Source organism: Pongo pygmaeus, chromosome 7, assembly GCF_028885625.2.
Source record: "Pongo pygmaeus isolate AG05252 chromosome 7, NHGRI_mPonPyg2-v2.0_pri, whole genome shotgun sequence".
Lineage (NCBI taxonomy): Eukaryota > Metazoa > Chordata > Mammalia > Primates > Hominidae > Pongo > Pongo pygmaeus.
This window is the reverse complement of record NC_072380.2, coordinates 111902589-111920355: the sequence shown is the minus strand read 5'-3', so window position 1 is coordinate 111920355 and position 17767 is coordinate 111902589. Positions and strand designations below refer to the sequence as shown.

Here is a 17767-nt window from a genome sequence, read left to right as displayed (position 1 = left end):
CAAAGGGCGTATATCCAGAATCTACAGAGAACTTAAATTTACAAAGTCTCTTCCAGAGGTTCCACTAACTTAGAATCAAGCTAATATCAGTCAGCCCAGTCCCTACATAGTAACACAAATTTTAATTCTCTGGGTTTCAATTTTCTAGTATATAAAATAAAAATGCTGGTCTAAAGGATCTGTCTGACAATCTTTTTTGAAAATACAACTGTAAGTTGACAGAATTAAGACAAAGATCTTTGCTCACTTATCAAGTTCCACAAAACTATTACACCAACGTCAGAGGAAGCCAATTGTTAAGACTGAGAAAAGGAGAAAAGAGAGAGTTCATAACAACGAGTAGGAAAGTAGCAGACAGTTTAGCTAGTTTTCCCCAGGAGGAAATAAAAACATACACCTTAGAGAAAATCAATTACTAACATTCTTTTTTTGTTTGAAGGGTTACTATAGAAACTAAACATACTATTCGAATTTTCCCTTTTTTCCCCTTTGGGACCCATATTTTCTGCCAAAATTTTGAAATATGCTTGAACACAGTAAGGGATAATATTAAGTGCTACTATAATTCTAGACTATTCAGGATAGTACTAAGCAAATGATATTAAGATGACAGAAATGTGCTCTTCTAAATCAGAAAATCAGCACCGAATAAAGTATCTTTAAAAACATTTCGATTTACTTTCTTTCCCCTCCCTCTACATTTTAAACCAAATACATCAGTTATCCACATATTCAACAGTTAAAAAAATTAAATACTATTTCTGGTACTACATGAGTTTTAAAATGGTTTTTCAGGTGCAAGTAATATAACATGTATACAATTACTTCAAGGCAAAACTATTTCATTAAAAATTCATCAACCCTTGTGCACCAATGTTCAAAGCAGCATTATCCACAACAGACAAAAAGGTAGAAATAACCCAGACGTCCAGCACCAAAGAAACAGATAAATTAAATGTGTTATATACATACAATGAAATATTACTCAGCCATAAAAAGGAGTGGAGTTCTGATACACACAAAGAAAGGAATGAGCCTTAAATATATTACACAAAGTAGAATAAGCCAGACACAAAAGGACAAATACCATACGATTCTTCTTATATGAAGTACCTAGAATAGGCAAATTGATAGAGACAGAAAGTAGAATAGAGGTTACCATGGATGGAGGGAGAGGAGAAGATAGAGTTGTTCGATGGGGATAGAGATTCTGTCTGGGATGATGAAAAAGTTCTAGAAATAGATAGTGGTTATGCTACGCACTGTGAGTGTGCCTAATGCCACTAAATTGTACATTTTAAAATGGTTAAAATGGTAAATTTTACCATGTATATTTTTTACCACAATTTAAAAAAATCACCAAAGAAGTTAATTGATAGGATTGAGAAGTTAATATGTACGAGGAGAGTGAGATTAAAAAGACTAGTTCTTAGTAAGAAATTTTAATACTAGCAATACGGAGACTAAGCTGAAATGAACATTTACCATTTGTACTACCACAGCACAGATATTCTGGATAAAATGCCAGGTGAATTTAATACCGAAAAGTGCTACATATCTCTTCTTTGGCCCTCTAGATCTACTCTCTACCCTTCACTACCCTCTGTGCTTGGGAAGTTAATTTATATGAACAATATGAATGGATTTCCTGGTCCTCTGTTGTTTTTTTTTCTTGGTTTCGGTAAATGAGAAACAGTGGCAGGAGACAGCGGAAGTGGAGAATGAAGTCTGGGTATTTATTCCCTGTTCTGATAAACTCTCTCTCCTGCCCTTTAAGCCTACTGGTGTCAACAACTGCTCCAGCGTACTCAATCACCTCCTGTTAACTGAGATTTCCCTTCCCAGTTAACATCTTTGTCCTTTTACTAAATTCTCTTAAACTGTCCAATTGCAGACTACCATCTTTTTCTAATACGATAGCAAAACTTGAAATAAAGACAAATACTATGGTGTCAGAAACAAAGAGGAAACACAAAGTCAGGGTAACAAGTGGAAACAGTCCTTGGGAGTATGTAGAAGTATCAAACTCAGATAAGGGTCCAGGGGTTGAACAATGGTGTTTTAACACTCATTCAGGGACTGCAGACATAGTCTAGAGTCTGAACTGGGGAGTTCTTTGCATAAAGCCTGGAGGCAAACAGAGCTGCTTTTTAAGCAAAAGATACACCAGACACTAGGTTTCAGCAGGCTAAGAAATGCCATGGATGTTTTTCAGATTCCTAGGACAGAGAAGAGGTGAAAGTGGCAGCATGATAAAGTCATTCATGGCTGGGCAGGATGGCTCACGCCTGTAATCCCAGCACTTTGGGAGGCAGAACACCTGAGGTCAGGAGTTCGAGACGAGCCTGGCCAACGTGGTGAAACTCCATCTCTAGTAAAAATACAAAAATCAGCCAGGAGTGGTGGCAGGCGCCTGTAATCCCAGCTACTTAGGAGGCTGAGGCAGGAGAATCGCTTGAAACTGGAAGGCAGAGGTTGCACTGAGCCGAGATTGCGCCACTGCACTCCAGCCTGGACAACAAGAGTGAAACTCCGTCTCAAAAAAAAAAAAAAAAAACACCAAAACAAACATGAGAAACTAAATGTTATTATTTGCTTGTGTGGGATGTCGTGCATACTACTTATATGATAAGACAAACCCTTGTTGATAAAGAAACCTAAAAACTGCCCAAGGTTCCCTGAAATCTCCAGCACCCTGGCAAAAGTAAATGTCAAAATGCTCTGTAAGGACAATTCTGCAACAGAGGGCTCATAGGAATCACACAGAAAAATTAAACTGTTGAAGATGAGTTCACAATAAGATATTACAAACCACATGAGAAAATGAACCAGAAAAAGGGAAAGTCAGCAGATACAACAAAAACTTAGCATCTCCAATAAATGAAGTTAAGAAAATCTAAAAGGACTATAAACCAATTATTTTAAAATGTTAAGAAATAAAAGAATGAACAATATGAAGGGGAGAGTATATAAATACTTTTTTGTTTGTTTTAATCTATTCAAAAGCCTTTATGCTTCCTTGAACATAGCATTTCTGGAAAGCTCTAGAAGTCCTTCTCTCCTCCTAGTAATCATTGTCCTGACAATCTTTTGATTATAAGAATATTTTCTATTAGCCACACTATCATGTCAACAATACAACTATCTGTATACAGATTTAAATATAGAATATATGTGTTGTGGATAGTTATAGTAGTACTTCCCACCCTTTTTCATATCATTCCTACATTGCATATGTAGTAAATGTTATTTGTATCTGTGGTAAGCAGAAAAATCTCCACAGCATTGAAAGCTTCATTCATCCTAGACCTACCCAAAGACTCTAAAGGCCAAGGTAATCCATGTCTCAGCATAGCTGTGACACATCTCATGGTGTCTCAGTGCACTCGTTAGCAAGCTCTGAGTTAAAATTCATCTTTCATAAATGTTCTTAATATTTTTTATTGCCTTATTAATGAGGTGTTAATCAATTTAAATAACATTGTTACACTGAAATAATTTTATAATTATAGCTCCTTCCTCCCTTGCTATAACAAAATGATATAACAAATAACAGCATAGGGCTACTATGGTACAGCATTTGATTAGTGTGGCAGAATCTTCTGCCCAGGGCTAAGGAGAAAATTAAAAGTTAAATTGAAATGACATAATTAGTTAACCCTAGTAGGGTTTCAAAAATCTGTTAACAAGTTACATGAAGCATATCACTGACTGACAACTTGCCTGCTCTGTTGTGAGTAAATCCTAGTGTTGTTCCTGACTTTACAAGAGCTGGGAACATAAAATGAAGACTCACTAAATTGAAAATGTTTAAATGGTACCCTGTATATACAGAAATTTGCCTGTACTCAAGGCCTAATGCAAAAATTTTATGAAGGAGATTTGCATTAGCTTTCCCTTTTGGAGTACTCACCAAACTAGGTATTTCACAAGCATTATCTCTTTTTTTTTTTTTTTTTGAGACAGGACACAGTCTCACTCTGTCACCCAGATGGTTATGATATGATGATCAATTTTAAGGCACTGATCTAACTTTACCTTGCAACCTATAAGGAGGTGTTTGTCTATTGAATATTTCATGTTTAATTTCTATTCTTGCTCTCAAAAAATATTTACAGGTAGATAAAATTAACTATGTGTGCATCTGGGTTTAAATTCACCTCTTTCAAAATTAGCAAGTAAATGACGACATAAGAAAACATAGTCATTGTTTTCATTCAGTAGCTTCAATAGCGAATAACCATCTTCATAAAAATCTTCCTGCCCTTTATGAAAAACAAATCAGCTAAATTGTTTTAAGGTACTTCTCAGCAAATAATCTTCCCAAGTGGATTTCAAATTGATATTGGACTAGTAGTAATCACCTCTTTTCTTGACCACACTATATAAATAAGAGAAGAGGGTGCATTCTGAAAATTTTATCATTTTCAGATCTTTCAAATCTGATACAGATCAGATTAAATCTATAGATAGTACAAAACAAACAAATCTACTATCAGCATTTTCATTACTTGTCTTTATAACTCAATCAGAAAAAATCCTCAACTTTCTAATTTGAAATGAATTTCAGTCATATAAGGGTATTATTAAAATCAGAATTTACTTTTTTTTAAGCAATTTAGCAATTTAAGCAATTTAGCTTAATTTTAGCGAAATTTTAGAAAATTTTAGCAAAATTTTCCCCTTTCTTAACTTCTTCACTTTGGCTGATGAAGATACTATTCTTCTAGTATGTATTATTATACATCTAGTAAAACAAAATTGTTACTCATGTCTTACTCATTTTTAAATAACCATCATCTCAAATATTATTTTCTTTACAAAATAGCCACAGACCTCTTAGAATGAATTTATTAATCCTTCTTCTATAAATGTAGGGCATGTTTATTTTTATTACATTTCACATCAGGGCCATCATGTCCTTTTGTGTTGTTTGTACACTGTACAATCCTAGAATGTATGATTCACACTATACCTTGTATGAACGTCAGTCTCTAGATGTATGACCAAAAGCTGTCACCACTTCATGTGAGCTCTGTCTCTCCTGTACTTGAAATGTCTTTTAAATGTTTCTTTCAAAAAAAAAATTTCCAAAAGAGTTGAGTGAGCACTCCAAAATGGATGTCATGTTCTTCTAGACATTCCTGTAAACACAGTACTTAGAAAACAACTGTTTAATGGAACACTCTCCTTTCAGCCACTAAAATGTCTCCAAGATTTAACTGTATTTATCATTTTCACTTCTATTATCTTTGTCTAGCAACTGATTACCTTAAACTTTGATTACTCTACCAAAGGATTTCACAAAATATATTTTGTAAAGTGTTAATAGGCAGACTGACAAAGATGAGCTTTTGGTTAAGTGAGTGTGGAAACTGCTGTATTCAACAAAGTTAAATCAGGAACAAGTTGAATCTCTGAATAGACCAATAACAGGCTCTGAAATTGTGGCAATAATCAATAGCTTACCAACCAAAAAGAGTCCAGGACCAGATGGATTCACAGCCGAATTCTACCAGAGGTACAAGGAGGAATTGGTACCATTCCTTCTGAAACTATTCCAATCAATAGAAAAACACGGAATCCTCCCTAACTCATTTTATGAGGCCAGCATCATCCTGATACCAAAGACGGGCAGAGATACAACCAAAAAAGATAATTTTAGACCAATATCCTTGATGAACATTGATGCAAAAATCCTCAATAAAATACTGGCAAATCGAAACCAGCAGCACATCAAAAAGCTTATCCACCATGATCAAGTGGGCTTCATCCTTGGGATGCAAGGCTGGTTCAATATACACAAATGAATAAATGTAATCCAGCATATAAACAGAACCAAAGACAAAAAACACATGATTATCTCAATAGATGCAGAAAAGGCCTTTGACAAAATTCAACAACTCTTCATGCTAAAAACTCTCAATAAATTAGGTACTGATGGGACGTATCTCAAAATAATAAGAGCTATCTATGACAAATCCACAGCCAATATCATACTGAATGGGCAAAAACTGGAAGCATTCCCTTTGAAAACTGGCACAAGACAGGGATGCCCTCTCTCACCACGACTATTCAACATAGTGTTGGAAGTTCTGGCCAGGGCAATTAGGCAGAAGAAGGAAATAAAGGGTATTCAATTAGGAAAAGAGGAAGTCAAATTGTCCCTGTTTGCAGATGACATGATTGTATATTTAGAAAACCCCATCATCTCAGCCCAAAATCTCCTTAAGCTGATAAGCAACTTCAGCAAAGTCTCAGGATACAAAATCAATGTGCAAAAATCACAAGCATTCTTATACACCAATAACAGACAAACAGAGAGCCAAATCACGAGTAAACTCCCATTCACAATTGCTTCAAAGAGAATAAAATACCTAGGAATCCAACTTACAAGGGACGTGAAGGACCTCTTCAAGGAGAACTACAAACCACTGCTCAATGAAATAAAAGAGGATACAAACAAATGGAAGAAGATTCCATGCTCATGGGTAGGAAGAATCAATATCGTGAAAACGGCCATACTGCCCAAGGTAATCTATAGAATTCAATGCCATCCCCATCAAGCTACCAATGACTTTCTTCACAGAATTGGAAAAATCTACTTTAAACTTCATATGGAACCAAAAAAGAGCCCGCATCGCCAGGTCAATCCTAAGCCAAAAGAACAAAGCTGGAGGCATCACGCTACCTGACTTCAAACTATACTACAAGGCTACAGAAACCAAAACAGCATGGTACTGGTACCAAAACAGAGATATAGATCAATGGAACAGAACAGAGCCCTCAGAAATAATGCCACATATCTACAACTATCTGATCGTTGACAAACCTGACAAAAACAAGCAATGGGGAAAGGATTCCCTATTTAATAAATGGTGCTGGGAAAACTGGCTAGTCATATGTAGAAAGCTGAAACTGGATCCCTTCCTTACACCTTATACAAAAATTAATTCAAGATGGATTAAAGACTTAAACGTTAGACCTAAAACCACAAAAACCCTAGAAGAAATCCTAGGCATTACCATTCAGGACACAGACATGGGCAAGGACTTCATGTCTAAAACACCAAAAGCAATGGCAACAAAAGCCAAAATTGACAAATGGGATCTAATTAAATTAAAGAGCTTCTGCACAGCAAAAGAAACTACCATCAGAGTGAACAGGCAACCTACAAAATGGGAGAAAATTTTCGCAACCTACTTATCTGACAAAGGGCTAACATCCAGAATCTACAATGAACTCAAACAAATTTACAAGAAAAAAACAAACAACCCCATCAAAAAGTGGGCAAAGGACATGAACAGACACTTCTCAAAAGAAGACATTTATGCAGCCAAAAAACACATGAAAAAATGCTCACCATCACTGGCCATCAGAGAAATGCAAATCAAAACCACAATGAGATACCATCTCACACCAGTTAGAATGGCGATCATTAAAAAGTCAGGAAACAACAGGTGCTGGAGAGGATGTGGAGAAATAGGAACACTTTTACACTGTTGGTGGGACTGTAAACTAGTTCAACCATTGTGGAAGTCAGTGTGGTGATTCCTCAGGGATCTAGAACTAGAAATACCATCTGACCCAGCCATCCCATTACTGGGTATATACCCAAAGGACTGTAAATCATGCTGCTATAAAGACACATGCACACGTTTGTTTATTGCGGCACTATTCACAATAGCAAAGACTTGGAACCAACCCAAATGTCCAACAATGATAGACTGGATTAAGAAAATGTGGCACATATACACCATGGAATACTATGCAGCCATAAAAAATGATGAGTTCATGTCCTTTGTAGGGACATGGATGAAATTGGAAATCATCATTCTCAGTAAACTATCGCAAGAACAAAAAACCAAACACTGCATATTCTCACTCACAGGTGGGAATTGAACAATGAGAACACATGGACACAAGAAGGGGAACATCACACTCTGGAGACTGTTGTGGGGTAGAGGGAGGGGGGAGGGAAAGCATGAGGAGATATACCTAATGCTAAATGACGAGTTAATGGGTGCAGCACACCAGCATGGCACATGTATATACATTTGTAACTAACCTGCACATTGTGCACATGTACCCTAAAACTTAAAGTATAATAATAATAAAAAATAAAAATAAAAAAATAAAGTTAAATAGCTTTTTTACTGCAGGAATTCTAAAAGATTTTGTATGCTAATAATATTGGAACTCTTCAAGAAAGAATTCACTGCTTTTACTCTAGAAAGGATACGTCCCATTAACTTGATACAGGCTCATTTCTAGACTTCCTATCGCTTCCTCATTTGGGAAGAAAAAATAAAAAAGAGAAAGAAAAATATTTTCACCTAGGTTACTGTGATTCTTAAGATTTGGAATGGGCAAGATAGAAAAGTTGCTTGTACAGGGGGTTAAATAGATGTACTCTAAAGTGTTAAATGCCTTATAGCAGCTGAAATTTGCCCTTTTAACTGAGTTTGTTTGCTTTTACTGATTTGTAAGAGGAAAGACATTAACATCCCGTTTACTTGATTCTTATCCCATTCTGTATTTTGCCAATAGCTTTATTTCCAGAGGAAATGGTGTCTTTATGCAGAAACAAAAAAACATTAACTTCTACCTCCATCTACTATAGAACAGTAGTTCTCGCTGGGGAAAGTTCTGTCCTCTAAGCAATGTTTTGAAAATGAATGGGGGTATATTTTGTTGACTCAATGTTTGTGTATCATTATTGGGATTTAAACGTTAGGAGTTAGGGGTTCAAGAGATCCTGTGTAAAATAGGGCAGTCCGGAAAAATGAAGACTGTCTCATATATAGTCACATAGATAAAAATCCTGTTTACAAAATGTTTTAAATCTAAACACTTTTTTCTTCATTTTTGCATGATTTCAATATACACTAGAAGTTCCAAAATTCAACTACTATAATGAAAGACTGAACTATGTTGTGTTTGAAACTTTACCAATAATTTGTCAGTAGTTTAGAAAATCATGTCAGCGACAGCAATACCACTTGTGGTATTCAGTATAGACTTGCACAAGTCTATTTGCAGCCGTCATAGTCAGAGTAATTGCATGTGACTATTCCGTTATGTCTTCTAATGCAGTCATGCCCAGGCATTTATATATGGAAGTACATAATACTGTATCTTCAATTACTTTCCTTTTATTTAAGACATTATATATTTTTGAAATTATATGTATATGTAAGTTACATTATTTTTCATTTTCATTTCTGGTTATATTTTTATTTTCATTTCAGGATAGTAAAGGAGGCATTATAAACTATTTCTTATACAAAAGAGGTACTGGCATGCTAGGTTAGGATGTTAAAAATAAAAAGAAAAGCTTTTATAATTGGGAGGAAGAGGAGAGGGCATTGGGTCTGATAGGGTTGAAAACCACTAATCTAAACCAGGTGACTAGATAATAATAGTCACCTGGTTCAAAAAAGGTGTAGAGGAACAGAGGTAGGGAAAGGGGAAGCATGAGTCTCTTTTTCACTCAGTTTCTACATTTCCATACTTCTGAGGAAACATACCTTTACTGTGTCTCAGTTCTCACCATTTCACAGAGCCTGCACTATCCTGAACTACCCCATAAGCTGCTAAAAGTGATTAAAAACAGAAATTCTTGTAGCTAAAAGGAAGAGTCACTGCTGCCACAGCTCCTCTTGAACCTTCAGAATCTATCAGTTTTCACAGTAGTGAGGTTATCTTCATTTTAAACCATGATCTGGAAATCTGTGTTATATATTAACCTTCATTTTGTAACAGGATTTTCAAAAACACTTACCTCAGTAGTAGTCCCAATGTCAGCAGATGGGCTGCATGTGCTGGTATCTGGAGGAGCTGTGCCTATACTGCTTCTAACTGGAGAAGTAGGAACAGGCCCTGCCATGGTCTCTGGAGAGGTTGAAGATAGGTTGAGATTGCCTCTCTTCTGAATCTTATTCCAGACCTTATTCATGGTATCAGTTAGTTCATAGAAGAGCTGGACCTGAGAGCATAAGAAAAAAGAAGAGAAAACAAGTCTTTCAACTTCCAGTTTCAATCCACTAAAATAATAATATGAGAAAATTAACCAGTCCAGAGAAATAAAATTTATAAAACAAAACTCTACCAATGCATCACTGATCACTTTAACTTACACTTGAAATTTGCTTCATACTCACACTGTGATATTTAATAATCAACCTAGCATTCCTGTGGATTAAAACCACAGTAATGTAAGCACAGCTTGTTAGCAAGCAGTAGATTGATTTCAATATGTGAACAATAGAACACATACAAATGCCTCTCAACCAGAGGACAGAATCAAAATTAAAAAACAAAGGCGTTCTAGTAAATGTAATTATTTAGCATAATATGAAATAACTACCATCTTAATTTCCACATCTAATTTTCTCTGTGATTCCCAGGAATAAATCTGAAACTGGATTTCTTTTTATTTTATTTTATTTTATTTTTTTATTATACTTTAAGTTTTAGGGTACATGTGCACAATGTGCAGGTTAGTTACATACGTATACATGTGCCATGCTGGTGTGCTGCACCCATTAACTCATCATTTAGCATTAGGTATATCTCCTAATGTTATCCCTCCCCCCTCCCCTTCCTGTGTCCATGTGTTCTTATTGTTCAATTCCCATCTATGAGTGAGAACATGCGGTGTTTGGTTTTTTGTCCTCACTTTTACACTGTTGGTGGGACTGTAAACTAGTTCAACCATTGTGGAAGTCAGTGTGGCGATTCCTCAGGCATCTAGAACTAGAAATACCATTTGACCCAGCCATCCCATTACTGGGTATATACCCAAAGGACTATAAATCATGCTGCTATAAAGGCACATGAAACTGGATTTCTTGTCCCACAAAACAAATTGAAAAAGAATGATATAACATCGAACAGTAAAAGGCAAATGTTACATACGAGACTTTTTTTTATAGATAAAGAACATATCCAACCTACTATTCCCAAAGGAGATGTCATTCCAATATTCGGAGAAAAAACTGTTTAACTTGCACATTGTTTGACTGAGTCCTAAGATATTTACACAAGATTTCATAAATAAGCATTAATCATGAAATTTGTATGACAACGTAGTGCCATATACTGTATAAAACAAGCCCAGGAAGAAAAAATGCAAACACAATATATAAGCAAATCCACAGCTGGACACCATATTCTGCTTGCCATTTAAAAAAAGTGAAATTCTCATATTTATAAAAAGTTTCAGCCCCAGGACACATCCAGATGATGAAGCTGGCTTCTTATGTGGGCAGAACAGATGCATAAAAACACTATTGTCAATCCTCATTTGATATAAAACAGTACTTGGGTGTACAATTTTCTCCTGTTTTTTGTGTAATGAAGTTTCAAATCTCAGGTTATAGCTATTTTTGTTTAAAAGTAATCTAGCTGCTAAAAATCTTATTAAAAAGGTCTTAGAAAAATATTTGTTCAAATTCTTTTGTCCTTCACAATTATGAATGTTTCTCTCTACAGAGAAACAACTTGGTGGCGAACCAGTTTTTAAAAAGGTTATTTTGCTTTTTCTTAAATAATTAGAACTGATAAATAAAGACAGCACAAACAACAATAACAAAAAGCCAAAACAGGTTCTTAGTATTTCTAAGGGTATTTATTTAAGAGAAATGATGCTGCTTTTATTGTCACTACTTCTGATTCCTTTAAGTGTTAGAAAATACTGTATCTGAATGGCAACGAGTACATTGTGTGTTTAAAGTGCCTTGCAAACCATGACACACACTTTAAATGTATTTTTATTTTCAAAGAAGAAAGTTGCTAACAGAACTCAGACTTTCCAAATTCAGAGGTTTAAAGAAATAAGGCAAAAACATGTAGGATAAATGTTCAACTTTTATCCTTCAAGTTGTGCTAAAACACTATGCCAAGTAAAGCCACAATGAACTACCACTTCCCATGTTTAGAATGTCTAAAATTAAAAAGCCTAACTATATCAAGTATTAGTAAGGATGTAGAGTAACTAACGCTCTCATTTTCTGCTGGTAGGAATGTAAAATTTAGAATATGATTTGACAGTTTTTAAAAAGAGCATATACCTACCATATATGATCCAGCTATTCCACTCCTAAGTAGTTTCCTAAGAAAAATGAAGACTATGTCCATACAAAGATGTGTACACAAATGTTCATGGCAGCATTATTTGTAATAGGCAAAAACTGGAAAAAATCCCAAATATACATTGACAGGTAGTGAACAAATTGAAGTACATTCACATGACAGGATGCTGTTTAGCCATAAAAATAAATAAACTATTGATGCATGCAACAACGTGAATTAATCTGAAAATAATTATGCAGAATGAAAGAAGCTAGGCTAAGAAAAACAAATAAAAATTAGTCTATAATGACAGAAACAATGGTACCTGTGATGGGGAGGAATGGGAGGGAGGACTGCATAAGAACATAAAGAAACTTGAAGATGTTAGATTGTGGGCATCGTTTCATGTGTGTATGTACGCCAAATCTTAACAAATTAGCTAATTTAAACATGCAGTTTATTGTATGTTAAGTATACCTCAATAAAACATTTTTTAAAAATCCCTAAAAAATAAATACCATGTGAGGTGGCTTTACATGAGTTCTGTATGAAGGTGTCTGAATATCAACAATGTCTTGTGTATTGAATGCTTACTGAATATAAATATGTAACATTATTTTTTAAAAATTTATTCACACACTTTTTTCATTTAATCTATAGCTGTTCAGAAAAAAGATTCAATTTCACTGGAGAGGCTGAGAAAAGCCTCAAGGTATATTCCTGAAGGAGAGACAGGATTTAGATGAACACAAAGTCATTCTACTCAGAAATACAGAATGAACAAAAGCCAAGTGCAGGGGATGATCAAGACAAGAAACAGGGCTGATGAAGAGTACCTAGGTGGCTAGAGAGGAAGGGCCCATTTTGCAGAGTATCAGGAGATAGTGTCAGAATAGAATCACTAAAGGTAGAGAGGAAGAAGAAAAAACATGGACATACAATGTCAACGGAAATCAAGGAGAAACGGAATTTCACCAATCAATTTAGTGATGTGGGTTGAACAATGCAGAGAGCTCTAAGTTAATACAATCTTAGAAAAACTATTTCATTTGGCATGTAGGTTGTTACTAATCATTAAAACTCAGTTTCAGAAAGTTGTTTTTTTTTTTACACAAAAACAACTTTTCACATAAAAGATTACACTTGTCCAGTTTAATTTCATTTAAAAGTTAAAACAAAAATCAAGAGCTTGGGCCAGGTGTGGTGGCTCATGCCTGTAATCCCAGCATTTTGGGGGGCCAAGGTGGGCGAATCACCTGAGGTCAGGAGTTCAAGACCAGCCTGGCCAACACGGTGAAACCCCATCTGTACTAAAAATACAAAAAATTAGCCGGGTGTGGTGGTGGGTGCCTGTAATCCCAGCTACTTGGGAGGCTGAGGCAGGAGAATTGCTTGAACCCAGGAGGCGGAGGCTGCAGTGAGCCGAGACCACACCATTGCACACCTGCCTCGGCAACAACAAAAAAAACTGTCTCAAAAAAAAAAAAAAAAAATCAAGAGCTCAGAGAAATAAAAAATGGGTGAGTGGTGCAAGGATACAAATCCAGTTTTGTCTGAACTCAAAGCCTGTGTTCTTATACAGCAATGCCAAATTCCATTCCCTTGGTAAAAACTGATCAACATAACAGCAATAAAAACGATAAATAAATGAATAGAAAACTGGCATAAATCTGTTCTTTCTCAGTTCCACATACATAAACCCCAAAATGCTAAGACAGTGTTATGTTCCTGTGAATGCCTATAAGAAAACAATGTATCAGTTTGCTGGCCAAAGGTAAACAGAAGTTTTATCACATAAAAAAAAAAAAAAAAAAAAGATTCTATGGGCTTTTTTTTTTTTTTTTCTTAAATAAAGACAGCATGTTGTTATGTTGCTCAAGTGGTCTCAAACTCCTGAGCTCAAGTGATCCTCCCACCTTAGCCTACCAAGTCACTGGGATTACAGGACAGGCTCATTTAACTTTGGAATACACATAGTATTTAGGGTCTGAGATACTGGTGTCTAAAGACATTAAAGGAAACAGGGTAACTTTGGTCACATAGTTAACATGAAGGGAACGGATAACAGAAATCTCTTCCAGTCACGAAAGCACCAAATATTCAACCAAGATAAATATACACAGTGTCTAAGAACACTGAATGGCAATGAAAGTTCCAGGACTAACATAGACAGACAGTAATGTCTGATACAGTAATAAATTTGCTCTCAGCCTACCTTATATACATAGCCTTCTCTATTTTTAAAGTACATTAACTACATGAGGGTTCTGTATCTAGGCAACAATGAAATAAATTCAATAGTGTACAAGGGTCACAATTCTGATGTCATCCTAATGGATAAGCCAAAGAAAGGTATTTAAGTAGGAATTATTTCCATAAAATGTAATCAAGAAACGTACACACTGGCTACAGTCAAAAGCTCACAAACCTTCTGACAGTATACCTCAGTATGCAATCTTAATGGGTCTATACAATATTCTGAGAATAGGCTCACAGCTTTTAGCCAATGGTATAAAAAGGACAAGAAGTATTGATTTGCACCTCTTCCTTACAACAAATATATTTTAAAAACAAAAAGCAAACAACAAAAACAGATGGATAAATGAGAAAGCACGAGAAAGAAATTTTGAGACATTAATTTTAAAAGAAAAAACAGTAAAAGACATTTTAGGATTCTATGGTCATGTGTATATCTGCGTGCATTTTAGGGGTCCATGATACTCCTTTTAAGACAGGATACCCAGAAATAAAAAGGAATATATAGGTATCTTTGACTATGAAAGATTAAACATTTCTGGCAAAAGATGTCAAAAAGTTTAAAAGCCAATTAACTGCATTACAGTTATGGGCTTTGTATTTAAAGAGTCTAAAGAAAGCTTTTACAAATTGCTAAGAAAAATGAATTTAATAGAAGACTGGCTAAACGATATGAGTTAACAAATCACAAAACAGCAAATTCACTGGACAATAAACATGTGAAAAAAAGCTTAATCTTATTAGTAATTAGAAAAATACAAATTAATGTGAACTGCCAATTTACGAATGAGCAAACTCAATGGCCAATAAACATTTGAAGAGATGCTCAGCCATCTGGTGGCATTTCCTTTCAGCACGAAAAATGTTCCTTAGTACTTCCTGTATGCAGTTCCTACTGGTGATAGAGTCTTTTCTCTGAAAAGTTTTTCTTTAGTTTTCACTTATAAAAGTTATTTTTGCTTAATTAAGAACTTCTAAATTGGTTGAGACGTTTTATTTTTTATTTTCCTAATTTAAAGATGTTCTTCTGGCCTTCGTGGTTTCTTACGAGAAGTAAGCTGTTAATCAAATATTGGTTCCCCTGAATGTAAGGTATCATACATGTATTTTCTTGTGATATATTCAATATTTGTTCTTTACTTGTGGCTTTCAATAGTTGGATTATGAGGTATGTAGATATGGCGTTCTTTGTGTGTTTGTTTTATTCATCTTCATGTCTGCCTTACATGTAGTGCTCAATAAGAATTTGCTTACTGCATATGGCAAAAAAAAAAAAAAAAAAAATCAAGCCATCCTTTGGAATTTTGAAAGCATCCAAAGAGAGTCTGGAAGCATAAGCTAAAGCAATCACTCACAACAAAGAGGTTTATTTAGAGTCTCATGTTTTGTCATTAAAATTTAGGTTAATCTGTCACTTGAAGACATCAAAGAATATTACTCCCTCACCAAATATTTTAGTTTATATAGATTCTTCAGTGCTGTTATTTTGTGGTATCACATCTCTTCAGGAACGTTGTTACATTTCGCCAGGGATGTTCATACCAATTTGCAAAGATGGTCTCACATTTTAATCAGAGTCAGTCTACACTAACAAAATGATATTCATATAACATTTCAGTGTTTACAAAATATTTTCATAAATATTTCAGACTTCCCAACAACCTTGTGATCAATGTTGGTTACACCAGGTGGTGACAGTTTAACACAATTTTGTTTATGAGGATTTATTGAGTAACTCCAAGGATTTTATGAGATTTATAAAGTAGAATTACATAAAGAGATAAGAGTTACTACATTTTGAGTAAAAATGAACTCTCAGTACATAAGGTTCATTCAGCCTTGGAGTAATTCTAGAAAAAGAGGTTCTTGGTATCAGGAGAACAGGAGAAAGGAGGCACTGGGAGCCAGGTGGCCCTGGAAGCCAGATAACTGAAGAAAGGACAAGAGGGAAGGAGCAGACATAGGAAGGAAATACAAGGCCAAACACAAGCCCCATCTAGCTGATGACTTTGCTTAGAGCTGGTTTACATTTAAACAACAACAAAATCTGAGCTTAGCTCCAAACAATGTGGATAGCTAGAGAATATACCCAGTACTCTAGTTTTGAGCCAAAGTATTACATTTAGTAACACCATAAAAATCACAAAACTATTAAGTATCCAAAGTAAAGAAAATTTTAAAAATATGAATAATAGTGGAGTCTAAGAATATTTTTTGTGTTAGCTAGGATAGCTATGGATAACTAGAACATGTGGAGTAGGACTATCCTCTCACAGCTACAATTATCTTTCCTAAATTATAAGGACTTTGGTAGATAACTCCAAGTAGCAGGGGGCTGTCTTTTATATGTAGCTTTAGAGAGAGACTGAGCTACCACTAACTATAAACTATGACTAGAAAAACAACACTTCTGTATCTTCCAATAATATCTTCATATCCCTTTGTAACACGTCCTCTTCCTATCACCCCCTCTTTATTCTCTCTTCCTGTCCTACTTCCAGGCAACAAGTAACCTACTTTCTATCACTATATATTAATAGTAATCTGCATATTTTAACATTTTATGTAAATGGAATTATAGGGTAAGTACTCTTTTTCCACTTGGCTTCTTTCAGTCAGCATAATGATTTCAAGATTCATCAATGATTTTACATTTTATCAATAATTCAGCCCTTTAATGGCTGGCTAGTATTACCTTGGTATGAGTAGGCCATAATTTTTTTACTAATTCACCTGATGATAAACATGTGAGTTGTGTCCAGTTTGGGGCTATACAAATAAAGCTGCTATATACATCTCTGTAAAAGACCTTTTGTGGATATGTATTTTGTTTCTCAGAGGAAATACATAGGGAGAAATCGCTGGGTTGTATGATAAGTGTGTACCGAACTTTTTCAGAAATTGCCAAGGGGTTTCCAATGTTGTTACATCATTTTTACATTCTCACAAGCGGTGTATGATGAGTTCCAGTTGGTCCACATATTGAGTCTATCATTTATTTTAGCCAATCTAATAGTTGTGTATTTCTATTTCTTCATGACGTTTTTCCCCTGATAATGACATTGGGCATATTTTCATATGCTTATTGACTATTCAAATAAGTATTTTGTGAAGTATCTGTTCAAGTCTGTTCCCCATTATTTGTCTTTATGTTTATCATTTATTGTTCATCTTCATGTTATTGAGTAGAAAGAACTTTTAGGCCGGGTGCAGTGGCTCACGCCTGTAATCCCAGCACTTTGGGAGGCCGAGGCAGGTGGATTGCTTGAAATTGGGAGTTTGAGACCAGCCTGGTCAACAGGTGAAACTCTGTCTCTACAAAAATACAAAAATTAGCCAGGTGTGGTGGCACACACCTGTGATCCCAGTTACTCAGGAGGCTAAGGCAGGAGAATCGCTTGAACCTGGGAGGAGGAGGTTGCAGTGAGCCGAGATC

At 35.3% G+C, this 17767-nt stretch overlaps 1 protein-coding gene across 23 annotated transcripts in view; it reads right to left on the bottom strand.

Moving 5' to 3' along the window:
* The window catches only part of VPS13B (vacuolar protein sorting 13 homolog B), a 915151-nt gene that overhangs the window by 404798 nt on the left and 492586 nt on the right, over positions 1–17767 (bottom strand). For all 23 annotated transcript variants that reach the window (XM_063669399.1, XM_054497603.2, XM_054497598.2 and 20 more), the window contains one exon: positions 9785–9988. In XM_063669399.1, the coding sequence (XP_063525469.1) occupies positions 9785–9988 (204 nt within the window). The remainder of the gene's footprint in view (positions 1–9784; positions 9989–17767) is intronic.